This window comes from Astyanax mexicanus, chromosome 5, assembly GCF_023375975.1.
Source record: "Astyanax mexicanus isolate ESR-SI-001 chromosome 5, AstMex3_surface, whole genome shotgun sequence".
NCBI lineage: Eukaryota > Metazoa > Chordata > Actinopteri > Characiformes > Acestrorhamphidae > Astyanax > Astyanax mexicanus.
In genome coordinates, this window is record NC_064412.1 from 55,458,746 (window position 1) to 55,471,518 (window position 12,773).

The 12,773-nt window shown below is 36.7% G+C and overlaps 1 protein-coding gene across 3 annotated transcripts; it reads right to left on the minus strand.

Annotated features, from left to right (window-relative positions):
* Window positions 1–397: 397 nt before the first annotated feature.
* Window positions 398–12,373, minus strand: LOC103039783 (DDB1- and CUL4-associated factor 6). 3 transcript variants are annotated; one of them, XM_015604494.3, is made up of 19 exons: window positions 12,060–12,369; window positions 11,134–11,195; window positions 10,949–11,041; window positions 10,670–10,852; window positions 9,532–9,645; window positions 9,288–9,423; window positions 8,357–8,574; window positions 6,331–6,424; window positions 5,632–5,748; window positions 5,405–5,542; window positions 4,675–4,771; window positions 4,473–4,570; window positions 3,587–3,698; window positions 3,444–3,485; window positions 2,631–2,769; window positions 2,141–2,297; window positions 1,203–1,291; window positions 977–1,082; window positions 398–855 (listed from the first exon to the last, which is right to left on the minus strand). In XM_015604494.3, exons 1-19 carry the CDS (start codon window positions 12,148–12,150, stop codon window positions 800–802), a joined length of 2,142 nt encoding a protein of 713 aa, XP_015459980.3. In that variant the 5' UTR covers window positions 12,151–12,369; the 3' UTR covers window positions 398–799. The 3 variants fall into 3 exon arrangements, with proteins under 3 accessions (XP_015459980.3, XP_022531086.2, XP_022531087.2); XM_022675365.2 differs by having other exon boundaries at window positions 3,587–3,695; window positions 12,060–12,368; XM_022675366.2 differs by lacking the exons at window positions 398–855; window positions 977–1,082; window positions 1,203–1,291 and having other exon boundaries at window positions 2,174–2,300; window positions 12,060–12,373.
* Between the last annotated feature and the right edge of the window lie 400 nt (window positions 12,374–12,773).

Genomic DNA, 12,773 nt, shown 5'->3' on the forward strand with positions numbered 1-12,773 from the left:
TGGGCATGAATGAGCCTGATGCAGAATATCTATGGCTTGGTCTTTTCACACCTCCAGTGTGTTTATTGAGCTGAGTTATACACACATTTCACTATGGTGACGAAACTTACAAATTGAAGGATCTACAGTGTAAAATCAAGGGGCTTGTAGAGAATAAATATTTGTTAGTGACCATGTAAGTGAGTATGTAAATGCTGCCGTGTGGCAGGGGAAGGCTTTGGTGAAAGGTTTGGTGTAGTGGGATACAAGCCAGTAATCTGCTTTTATCTTTGTTTTTTTTACTTTTCATTAAAATATCAATATAGATGTGTGATGTTCTTGTATGTAATCCACTAATGCAGATTAAAGCTATATCATATAAAGAAAAGCTCATATATATATATATATATATATATATATATATATATATATATATATATATATATATATATCAACACGATTCAGAAAGGCATTGTCTATTAACAATCATAAGCATAAATCATGTTGAATCTTTTAAATCTTTTAAAAATATTCTGCACATCAAAAATAAGTGCTGTTTATTTATTCAATAAACCTTTCTGCATATTTATTTGTTGCCCTAATAATTATATATGATGAGTATTGAATATCAAAACACACTTATTCACTATTGCTAATAGTCACATATCAGACAAGAGTCTGTGGAAGACAAATACCGGTAGGTAAATATTCACAAAGGCATTATTAGGTCATCTAGTCTATAAATAAATACCAATACAAATATGTATAAATAAAAATAAATAACTCAAATTCTAATGAGGTTACTTATATAAATCAGTCTTCAATCGTCATCAATCTCTTGTCCTTGGCCTTCTAATGGATCTCCTTCCAATCGATCTGTAACAAAATGTATTATAGTCAATAAAAAAAAAATTCCTTGATCTGATCTGTTCCATCACTTAGACCATGAGCTGTTAGTGGAGACACAGGAGACAAAGGAGACACTGGAGAGACTGACCTGTCCTGATGTGGCTAAGGGAGGCCAGCATCCTGAGCATGAATGATGCCGGGACAGTTACAGTGTTTCTGTTTTCCTCCAGCATCAGTTCATTACGCAGGATCACCTGTAGGGGCAAAACACATCAAATAATACATTTTGTAAAAAAAAATTGTACAAGCAAAATAGCACACAAACTGACATCATATCATATATATATTATGAATAACTGTTTCTCTGCACTTACTTCCTCAGTCAGCTCCCTGTCAAACGAAGGAAACTCTTCCATTGGTGACCAGATTTTTATATCATAATCAATTCCAGACGATGCCAGCACTGAACAAAACAAAGCACACCTTTACCATGTAATTAAGTGTAGGTAATGTAAAAGTCCAAATAAAAAACTAAGTTTTTCTTACATTCACATTTATTTTAATTCCATTGCAGTAAGTATGAACCCAATATATGTCATGTTTTGTCTTGTGAATTTAAGTTCATTTGTTACTATACATCTATTTCTGCATTTCAATGTTTTAAATAGGGATGGGGAGATAAAAAATATATATTGTATTGTATTTCAAACAGGTGATTGCAATTCTGATTTGGTATTAATCTCCAGTTTGTCAAAAAAATTGTAAAAAAAAAAATTCAAAGAAAATTTTGAAGGAATTACAGTGCATACTATCATTAAAACAAGCTTTTTAGGGAGTCAGAGTCTCTCAGAAGCAGATCCTCACCTGTCCTCAATAAAGAATGTGCAGAGAACTAAAAAAGGTGGTACAGATGACACCATACTTTTGCACACCTGTTTGGAGGAAGAATATGACAAAAAAACCCAGAAAAACGTAATCATCTGATATTCTCAGTGCCAAAACATCTTTTAAATGTTGTGAGAACAAATGATGACATCGTCACACAGTGGTAAATGCTTTACTGGCTCATTAGGTATTATTATATTACATTATTATTATATTATTATTAGTATATTAACAAGTTGGACGAGGTTGAGCACATAAATATGAAATACATTGGGTTCATAGAGTCTGCAATAAAACAAAAGCAAAAGTAAATGTAAGAAACCTTATAGAACTTTCCTATAACCTGAATTGGGGTTGTACTTCATATCACCTCTCAAAGACTATTCAACACTTTCTGAAAACAATAATTGAACAGAACTGTACTCACATGGCTCATATGGGTGTGGCTGCAGGCAGTTCACGACATGATTATCAGCCTCCAGTAACATCACATGCTCTCCAGTGTGGCGGTCCCATATGAAGATGTGTCCGCAGTCTGAACCACTCAGGACAAAGTTGTCGCCCCAAAAACACACCTCTTTAATCTACTTTAGCACACAAATGAACAGAGGCAACATCGTATAATAATGCATTCTCTATAGATGAAGTCTATACATTATTTTCAGCATAATCCTACAAAATATGTGTATTGAATTGGGATTGGGACACTGTCTCTAAAAACATGCATACTGATTTTGTTGGAGTTTCTACTGCAATAAGACTGAGGCCAATCAGACCAGGGTGTGGATCTGATTCAGACAATCTTTTAATAGTACTGACAATTCTTCTTTACGGTGATTAGAAAAAGCTGTTTTATTTATTTATTTTTATTTTAGATAAAAAATATATTATTATGTTTATGTTGTTATCAGTCCTACCATGGTTCTAGAGTTCCGGTGTCCCTTGAAACACATTTTGGCTTCAGGTCTTTTGATATTAAGGGCCTCAGTCTCGGCGATCTCCTTCCGCTCCTTTCTTCTACGGAAAATCTCCTGAATCCTGGCGGCTGCTGTACGTCTGCAGAAGAGAAACAGTCACAGAAACATTCAATATATTTATCTTCTCAAAAAAATTTACCTGCATATTGCATGCCAAAAGTCATAGGATAGCATGGATGGAACGTTCAATATCTAAAGTTGTGCAGGCAACCAACATTCCTCAAACCACAGAATCACAGAATGTGTGTACCCAGAATACGGTGGCATCTGATCACCATGGGACATGGCAAAAGTCATGGGACACTGGTTTGCTTCCCATGACTTTTAACTGGTTTTATTATTTTGTTATTATAATTAAAGTATTCAGTGGCTATTACATGTTATTTTGTAACTATACTGTAATAATACATTTATAAATTGAATTTAAGTCATAAAGGTTGGGCCAAGCACAGACCCTTAAGAATTTGATGGGTTAAAATATTTAATAATTCAGAAATTCTTTTCAGAGTTCATATGTAAAGACACAAAAAGCTACTTAAAAACATCAATGACTTTACTGCTATAAAGAAAATCTGTAAAAACAACTTTACGTGGCTGTTGTCCTGCAGGTGGCGTTAGAGAACAACATCTATAAAATAGGTGGTGAAAAACAGCACTGAAGTCTTTGTCCTGTTGGTGCTGCTAGATAACAGATCTCTGTTAATTTCTCCCTCTGTTTCCATCTTAAAACAACTTATATATATATATATTTACCTGAGAACACGTTCACCTATTGCTGATCCCCTGAAGCTGATTCTGTTTGATACAGACAAAGAGAATAAAACAAAGGTTAATAACAAACCGTATTCCTGATCTACATGTTTAATCACTTCAATTACTTAATTACGGGAGGATACCTTTCACCTGGACCTCTGAGGATGGGCACAGATGGGGTGTGTACTGTCTCATCATCACTGTCATCTGAGACTGTCTCTTGCAAGGTTGCATGATGGTGTCGACTCAACTCTGCTTAAAAAATGAAGTTATCACAGTGTTAGACCGTTTACAGAGCTAGAGCCTGGTCTGATACAGACAGATGCTTTATTCTTTGTTTCTAAACTGATTTATATCAACAGTAAATAAACAAGTACTTTACTATCTTCTGGTTAGATCTATATTGTCCCAGAAGTATATTGTAATACATTTCTTTAATGTCAATTATTTTACAATAATTTAAGCTCATAAAAAAACAAATAACAGTATAATAGCATAATAATACATTTACAACCTAAAGAAACTTTAAACCTTAAAGAAAATTTAACTAAAATAGTTTTAAAATAGTTTGATACATATTTATGAGCTCACCTATCTAAAAAAAAATAGGTAATACAGAGTTTAGCAAAAATGACATTCATATATTAAAATATAAATTAATAACATAACCTTACACCCTTATTGTGTCCACTAATGACCTGCTTCTTTAATCTTCAGTTAACTCAGGGGGGACTATATGTTATTATAGGACATAACTGTATTTTCAAAAATGTTTCCTAAATTAGCAAAAAAAAATGTCCTGTCTAAATTGTTGTGTGAACCAAACCATGATTTAGTTTACTCTTACCCCCTAAAACTGAGTAGGTTTTCCCTATGGTGATTCCTGACAGCTTCATGATCTGCCTTTTATTATGGGTTTTTGTCTACTGTTAAAATCCAATAAAAATAAACCTTTAAATAAGAACTGAATATGTTTTACAATGACTGATATTGTATAACATATATTGTATTGGTTTCGGTTTCTGGTACCTGGCTGGCTTTGCTCCATGTCCTGTCCTGCCCTGCTGCTCTCTCCTTCACTGTTCCTCCTGCTGCTCTGGGGTCGACTGCCTGGCCCAGTTTCACTCCTGCTCAAACCAGATACAAACAAACAAATAAACACAATCTACAGCTGAATAACACACACTTACACACACTTACACACACACATTTCACAATCAGCATCACTTACCACTGGTGAGCGATGTCTAGTTTGATGGTGCTGGTGGTGGTTCCCTCTGCACTGTAGTGAAGACTGATCACTGGTTCTGCTGAGGTGGATAGTGCTCCTGACGAATATATAAATGGAGCATTGTGAAATAAAGGATTTTACCCTATTTTAGTGATCTATAGCTTGATTTAGGGCATGTTAGTGTGTCTTTGCTATCGTAAAGACGGGAAAAGTACACCTTGCATGGCTTGCAAAGCAAAGCAAAAGGCATGTACTCTTTTTTTGTAACTAATCAATCAGCATGTCATTTCCGCTCTGTGTTTGGTGGATTGCTATTTCAACGGTGCATCGCTTATGTTTTCTCCAAACATGCTTTAGAATGGTTCCATCCATATGCTACGGGTTGTAAACAAATTATGCCCCATATCATCAATTCTAAAGCATGTTGGGAGGAAATGCAAAAAATTACTGGATTTCTGAAAACTGTGGGAGAGCGTAGGTGGGCTATTCAACAAAGGTTAGTACTCTTTATCATGTTTTACTACACCAAAAGTCCATTTTACACTGGAATTCTCATTTAAACAGCTGTTCAGGTGGAGTTTAACCTGATTTATTAACCAGATAAATACTATAGCTACTACTAAGCCACACTGAACGCGGTATGTACAGCGCTGCACATCCAACTAAACCCAAAGCAGCTGTACACTGCATAACTATATGTGCTGATCAAGAACAACTGAGTGCAACTCACCATGCTGTGCACTTTGAGATGAGGAGGACGGTGATGAGGAGTTTCCTGCAGTTGATTCAGAGCTCAGAGGAGGCTGGTGCTCTGCAGTGGCCTCTCTATCCCTCTCAGCACTGGACCCAATCTGAGCTGCAGCAGTGGCTGATTAAGAGAAAACAGAATAAAAGTCCCCATAAAGCTTCCTAAAGCACGTATAGCAAATAAAAAAATAAATGTGAGGGAATACACACCTCTTGAGCGTGAACGAGACTGAGCCCTGTTATTCTGAGCCTCACTGGCTTCCTCAAACCAACGAGACAACATGCCTGACATCCTCTGCATCAGCGACACATTCGAGTTAAACTCCCCTAAAAAAAAAAAAACATTTGCACATTAATCAACATGTTTTTAAGTGTGTTTAAGCTGTGGGGACCTGATGCGTGCCAGTTTCATCATAACATTTCTGATGTGTTTAGACAGATCAGGCACCAACATTAAAATGTAAAATTTTTTGGTATAACTTTAAAATAAGACTACCTTTATAAAGGGTTTATAAATGGTTTATAATTAATGGTTACTAATTAGGTTGTAAATGCCATAAAAATCATTAATAATCAGTTATAACACATATGTATAAAGGGCAACAATATAGATGGCTGTGGGTTCACTATTTGGCAAACAACAGGTCATTGTTGCCCTTTCTACGTATGTGTTATAACTATTATAACTATTATATTATTAACGATTTTTAAGGCATTCACAACCTAATTAGTAACCATTAATAAACTAATTGTAACCCATTTATAAACCCTTTATAAAGGTAGTCTTATTTTAAAGTGCTACCTTTTTTAGAGAAGCACACTAACAGTGTTATTTAATTTTATATATATATAAATAATATATCTACTTGTGTGTGTGTTTTTCTGTATGTTAACTGAGGCTTTACTTACCATTTTGTTGTCTCTCACTTTCAGGGCGTGCCCTAGGGCCAGTGTCTGACCAATCCCCTCTCAGTCTCAGCCGCTTCACAGGCGGCTGCTGCAGCTGTGAGTGACAATACCAAGATATTCATCACTCTGCTAACAGAAATAGCTCTACTCCTTCTCAGCTTACTTTCTCCTGCCCTCCTCAGCTGCGTTCGCACGTGTCACTGCAAAGCCATCAGCACAGGATTACTGCTCAGCTACACACCCACAGTCCTTCTAGAACTGTCTCTGTCTGCTCCCTTCTGTATTCATAATAATAATAATAATAATAATAATAATAATAATAAGTACAATTTACATTTATCTTTTTCTTAAAACTTAAAAACATTAATGCCAGAAAAAAAAAGTAAAAAAAAAAATCACTGTCTCAACCAAAAGTTTGGGCAGCCTCAGTCAGAATATCTGTTATTGTAAATAGCTACATTTTTCAATAGACAAAGATGGTTCATATTCTAAATCCACTGATCTATTTAACATCTATGTCATCTGCTGATCCACTGTGTTTTATTATCAAGTCTAAAGTCAGTGCAGTTTTGTTTTCCCACAAAATTTTACAGCACTTCATGCTTCCCTCTAGTGACAACTTTTATGGAGATGTGGATTTCATTTTCCAGCAGGACTTGGCACACTGCCCACACTGCCAAAAGTACCAATTGGTCTTATAATATAATATCATAATTTAATAACCTGAGACACTGATTTTTGGCTTACAGCCATAATCAACAACTATAAATGAAATAAAGGCTTTGAATAGATCACTCTGTGTGTAATACATCTATATAATATATGAGTTTCACATTTTAAGCTGAATTACTGAAGTAAAGTAACTTTTTAATGATATTGCATTTTCTGAGATGCACTAGTATATGGTTTGTTGTATCTGTGATCTGCGTACTTGTACAGATGGATAGTACAAGATAGTAAAGCCTATTGACTTAAATTGAATAGTCCTCATTAGTGTTTTAAAAATAGCCTTTTTATGGGTGATTTTGGTAGTTTAAAAGCATACTGCTGCTCCTTTCCACAAGCCGTTTGAGCCAAAGCATCACTGATAAAGTTAAAAACATGATTACATTCGCCAAAGCTTTGAATTCTATTAGGGTCTAGGGCAATATGCATAAAGCTGAAATATCAAAATCATCAATCGTGCCTCTGTAGGTTGTTCATCGTGGATTATAAGGTGTATTTAGGACCTGTTAAAGAAGCCATCCCCTTTTTTGTCCATATAATGTATGTGTAATACACAGGTACCTGAAGAGTGAGACAGTGTTAAGTAAGTGGCGACTGTTGTTATGATAGTTATAGCCGGTTCTGGTTTATTTCTGTCTACAGTAGCAGGCTGTCTGTATTAGAGGCTGTTTTGGGAAAGGCATCCATCCCCACATGGCACATATACTCAGCCTGCTGGGGAATCACTGTGAGACATTGGCACATCCTGTTCCATGGCGCAATGTTGTACCAGTCTCTGCAGTTTAACTGCTTATTCAGTATCAGTGGTGTAACATCCAATTACGCAATCAATATTTCTTAATCTGATATGACTCTTTGAGGATCATTTCGTAATGCTAGAAATGTCTGCTTGGTTATAATGATCTGTGCTTACTAACTTACAGCTTGTCTAGTTCCTGTGGAGATGTACTGCCAAAAGAATAGGACTTTTTGGAGCAGATGGCACCATGCTTAATGGCAGGCGTGTGCTAGAGAGGTGTAAAGTAAGGATGACAGTGGTTCACTTTGTGTTGTTAAATTTCTTGACCACTAGTAGGCAGTGTTGTATTCAGTAGATAACACTAGAGGCCTTCCACTTATTTTAGTCCCGTTTGTGCCCGCTCCCATCAAAAATCACTTGTTTTAATACCGTTCCAGCCTGAAGTCCTAACATGAATTGAATTAATTCAATTTCAATTTTTTAAAACAAAAATACAACCCTGGATTGCGATGAATGATCAGGTGTCTCAACACTTTTGTCCTAACAGAATAACTCATATACCTTTAGCTCCTCCCTCTCGCTGTCAGACAGCCCCTTTAACTTGGAGGCTCGGTCATCTTTGGGGTCAAACAGGTAGATGTAATCTGAGGAGTAGCTGGCGAGCACCTCCTGCCCGTCAGCACTGTAGCACAGCGAGGTCACACGGCACGACCTGGTGGTCAGGTGAGGAGGTACGAAGCGCAGGCAGACCCCTGTAGTTCCAGCATTAGAGAAACTTCCTGAGTCACAAGAAAGAAAGAAGATTATTTTGATTATCTAGATTGCTATTTTCATAAATAGTAAATTCAGACAATTTATGACAGTGTAGTAGATGTATCTTTAAGGACTGAGGTCATATACAGGACCAACTGTTACTTTTAGCAGGGTGGGCAGTGTGCCAAGTCCTGCTGGAAAATGAAATCCACATCTCCATAAAAGTTGTCAGCAAAGGGAAGCATGAAGTGCTGTAAGATTTTGTGGGAAAACAAAACACTGCACTGACTTTAGACTTTAGATAATAAAACACAGTGGATCAACACCAGCAGATGACAGACATGACTCTCCAAACAAACCATCACTGATTGGTAGAAACTTCACACTAGACCTCAAGCAGTTTGGACTGTGTGCCTCTTCATCCACTCTTCCTCCAGACTCTGCTCCCTTGATTTACTTTAAATGAAATGTAAAATTGACTGATGATCAGTGATGGTTTGGAGAGTCATGTCTGATATCTGCTGGTGTTGATCCACTGTGTTTTATTATCAAGTCTAAAGTCTGGAGTTTTGTTTTCCCACAAAATCTTACAGCACTTCATATCTTACAGCTTCCCTCTGCTACTGACAACTTTTATGGAGATGCAGATTTCATTTTCCAGGAGGACTTGGCACACTGCCCACACTGCCAAAAGCACAATTGCTCACTAAACCAACCACTAAAATACCTTTAGCAGTACCTGTAGTGATGGTGCCCAGCATCCTCCTGTCGTATAAGCGCACTGAGCTATCAGAGCAGCCCAGAGCCAGATAAAAGGGCTCCACCGGAGAGACGGCCATGGAGCTGACTGCTCTGCGGCATTTTATTAGAACATCCTAAATCAACATAATAAAACAATGATAGATATCAATAAACAAACACTGAACAATTTGTAGGCAAATACAGGCAAAGTAAACCATGTGGAGTTCTGCTTTTCACCATACATCACTGCATCTGCTTTTGCTGCATTCCTTTTTTAATCTGACGTCAAACCAGCGGACCGTTCCATCCTCTCCACAAGAGAGAAACGTGTGTGGGTCACTGGGAACTGTAAGAATCTGTAAGACATCAGAGAATTAAAACTACAAACATGTTAAAAAAGTTTAATAGTGTTTACTTACTATAAAACACAACAGTGACAAAAGTATGATATGATAAGCCTGTCAAAGTGACAAGTTTCTCCAAATACACTCATTGACAAAAACATAAAATAAAATAAATAAATAAATCACACACCAATAAAGAGTCGTTAAAATGTAATGAAACTTAGTATGTGTGAATATAATATTGATATACATAATGGATTACAATATTAGAGTGAAAGGATAAGTGTACTCAAGTAAACTGTACTAATTAAGGCATTGTCACACCTGTAATTGGTTTCTATGGTCCGGATCAGTTGATGATTTTTTTCATTTGGAGCGTTTCTCTCTCTGTTTGGTTTGGTTTCAAACAGGCATAAACCTAAACCTAAACATCAAAATGTGCATTAATAAAACACAAGAGCATGTTTTCTACATTCTGATTGGTCAGAGCTGTCTGGTGTGAGAGAAAGAAAGTAAATATAATGAGAAGATTCTGTGTTCCAGTGTGTATATCTGTATATCTGTGCAGTGTGAGGCTGCTTTAACACAGAACGATGAAATACTGTGCTTTCAAACACAGTGTTTTCAATGGGACGTGCAGCGCAGATGTACATGTAGTTAATGGAGTCGTGCGGCTGTGAGCAGTGAATGCAGCACAGAGCATGCATGTAAACAGCATGGAGCAGCAGAGACAGCGTTTGTTCATAGCTGTGGTAAATAATTAGAGTTATCTGCCTAATATATCAGATTAAACGGAGCCTTATCAGCAGTTTAGCTCATATTAAAAGTGTATATTTGATAGCTGGGTTGGATTGAGACCAGATCACGTTTTTAGTTTTATGCCCTCTTGTGGCAAGCTCCAGTGTCTAATAAGAACTCACCTGTAATCATTTACATATCTGCATGAGACATAACTGCATGCTGAATTCTTTATCAATGAGTGTACACCATCTAACCCTCAAGGGCTCTTTAAATAATTACTGTTGAGCTGTTGTACCTCATACACTGTGCTATTATGGCAGGTGAACTTGTACTGAGTGATGTTAGGGCTTCTGAGGATGTTGGTATAATGGATGCTTCCATCGCCAGCTGAGGAAACAATCCAGTTATCACAGGACTCTGGCATGAATTTTGCACTGTAAATATTGGCTTGATGATTAGACGGGACTTTAACATGGACCTAGTGAAGACAGAAATCATGGATTTAGAATTAAACCATAAAAATGTGTTTTTTTTCAGCATTTTAACTTTATTAACTTTATTTTTTTGTCTTTACCTTCCTAGTGTAGGCATTTGTGATGACGAGATTGGTATCATCTGATCCTGATAGGAGGTATTCACCGTTAGCATTCCAGCATATTGTATTTACCTGGCAGAAACAAAAGGGACAACAGTGTGTAAACATCTTTCTACAGATATATGCACTACTGACTGCTCTTATTATTTAATTATGTCACTTACACAACCCTCATGGACAGGTAGGGAAGCTTCAAGTTTTAGCCTTTGGACAAACTCTTGTGTGCCTGCGGGATTTACAATATTAGCAATAACAGCAGGGTATCAAATAGTAAAGCATGAACGTACATGAACATGAATACATGAACGTAGTTTTAAAACTTAAATTTGCAACATAAAAATAGATATGTAATGTTTTAAAAAGTTTTGAATATCATTTGTGAAACTTTTTCCTTACTTTTACTTTTTTTATTTGCATTCTAATATCGACAGTAATCAGATATTTTCAACAACAGCTGGAATTTTTAAGCATTTCCAAGGAAATTATTTTGCAATCTGCCCAACTATCCTACCTATTCGTTCCTGCTCAACAGTTGACTTATTGTGAATTACATTTAAAATGGAGCCATGGTGTCCATGTTTACAACAGTCACTAATATTGTCAGTTTTAAGAGTTCATAAATCAATATTTGAGTTTCATGCATCTTGGTATCATGTTCCCCTTCACCAGTCTTACACACTGCTTTTGGATAACTTTATGCTGCTTTACTCCTGGTGCAAAAATTCAAGCAGTTCAGTTTGGTGGTTTGATGGCTTTTGATCATCCATCTTCCTCTTGAATATATTTCAGATGTTTTCAATTGAAAAATAATTTTTAAGTGGTCTCTTATTTTTTTGAGTGCATTACAGGCAGAAAACAGCATTCTTATATTTTTCATTAACGTTACTGGTTAACTTCATAACAGTTGTTCTTTTAGTAAACTTTAGCTACTTACTTTACAGTTAGACAAACTTTTTTTTTTCTAATTATAACCTACAGCTATATATAATATTACTTTGTACTGTAATGACAGAGAAATGCTATGTCACATGTTAACAGCCCTGTGGCTGAACAGGTTATTTATAAGGAATAATTAGTAAGTAATATTTACCTAAATAACCCGCCCGCACTACATTACTGTTCTGATCCATGCCGAGGGAGCGGTTCCTCAGATCCCAGAGGAGTTTGCTGGTTTGGGGCATGGTGTGGTCTGGTGGTCGCTGCTGTACCGCCGGGCTGGTTCAGCTGTTTACTCGGTTGTTGGTGTTTAAAGTTATGAAAGTCTGTGAGGAACCTCCCGCAGACTGAAGCCGTCGGAGCGCTGAGAGTCCACGCTGCTCCCGCAGGATCTGCGCCGCACAGGCCCATCCGCACAGTCTACAGATCAGCGCAGCGCACCGTGCTCAGCCGTCCGGGTAGAAACACAGCAGCGCTGTAAATATATCCGCTACTGATCCAACAGCTGCTCATGCAGAACTCCAACACTAAACTACAGTTTAACAGTTCACTGAAAAATAAAAAACCCTACAGCCTGGAAGTGCCTGAAATCTCCCTTTAAAAACCCAGAGCGGAGTAAGTAAGTAAGTAAGTAAGTAAATAAATAAATAAATAAATAAATAAATAAATAGATAGAAAATAACTTTGATTAATTAACATGCTGCCAGCTAGCCGTGCCCAAATTTGCTGTTGACAGTGTACAGTCACCAAACTACGAAGCAAATTGTAACTTTCTCATAATTACGACATACTATGTCATTTTGTTGACATAATAACTCGTAAAAACAAGATAGTTTCTTGTTATAACATGTTGAAGTTTTTTTTTTTT

Coding starts and splice junctions, on each gene's coding strand:
- LOC103039783 (XM_015604494.3), bottom strand. CDS start 12,150: ATGCCCCAAACCAGCAAACTCCTCTGGGATCTGAGGAACCGCTCCCTC. Junction 3,486..3,586: donor CTCAGAGGTCCAGGTGAAAG/GTATCCTCCCGT, acceptor TGTATCAAACAG/AATCAGCTTCAGGGGATCAG. Junction 1,083..1,202: donor ACAGGGAGCTGACTGAGGAA/GTAAGTGCAGAG, acceptor TTGCCCCTACAG/GTGATCCTGCGTAATGAACT.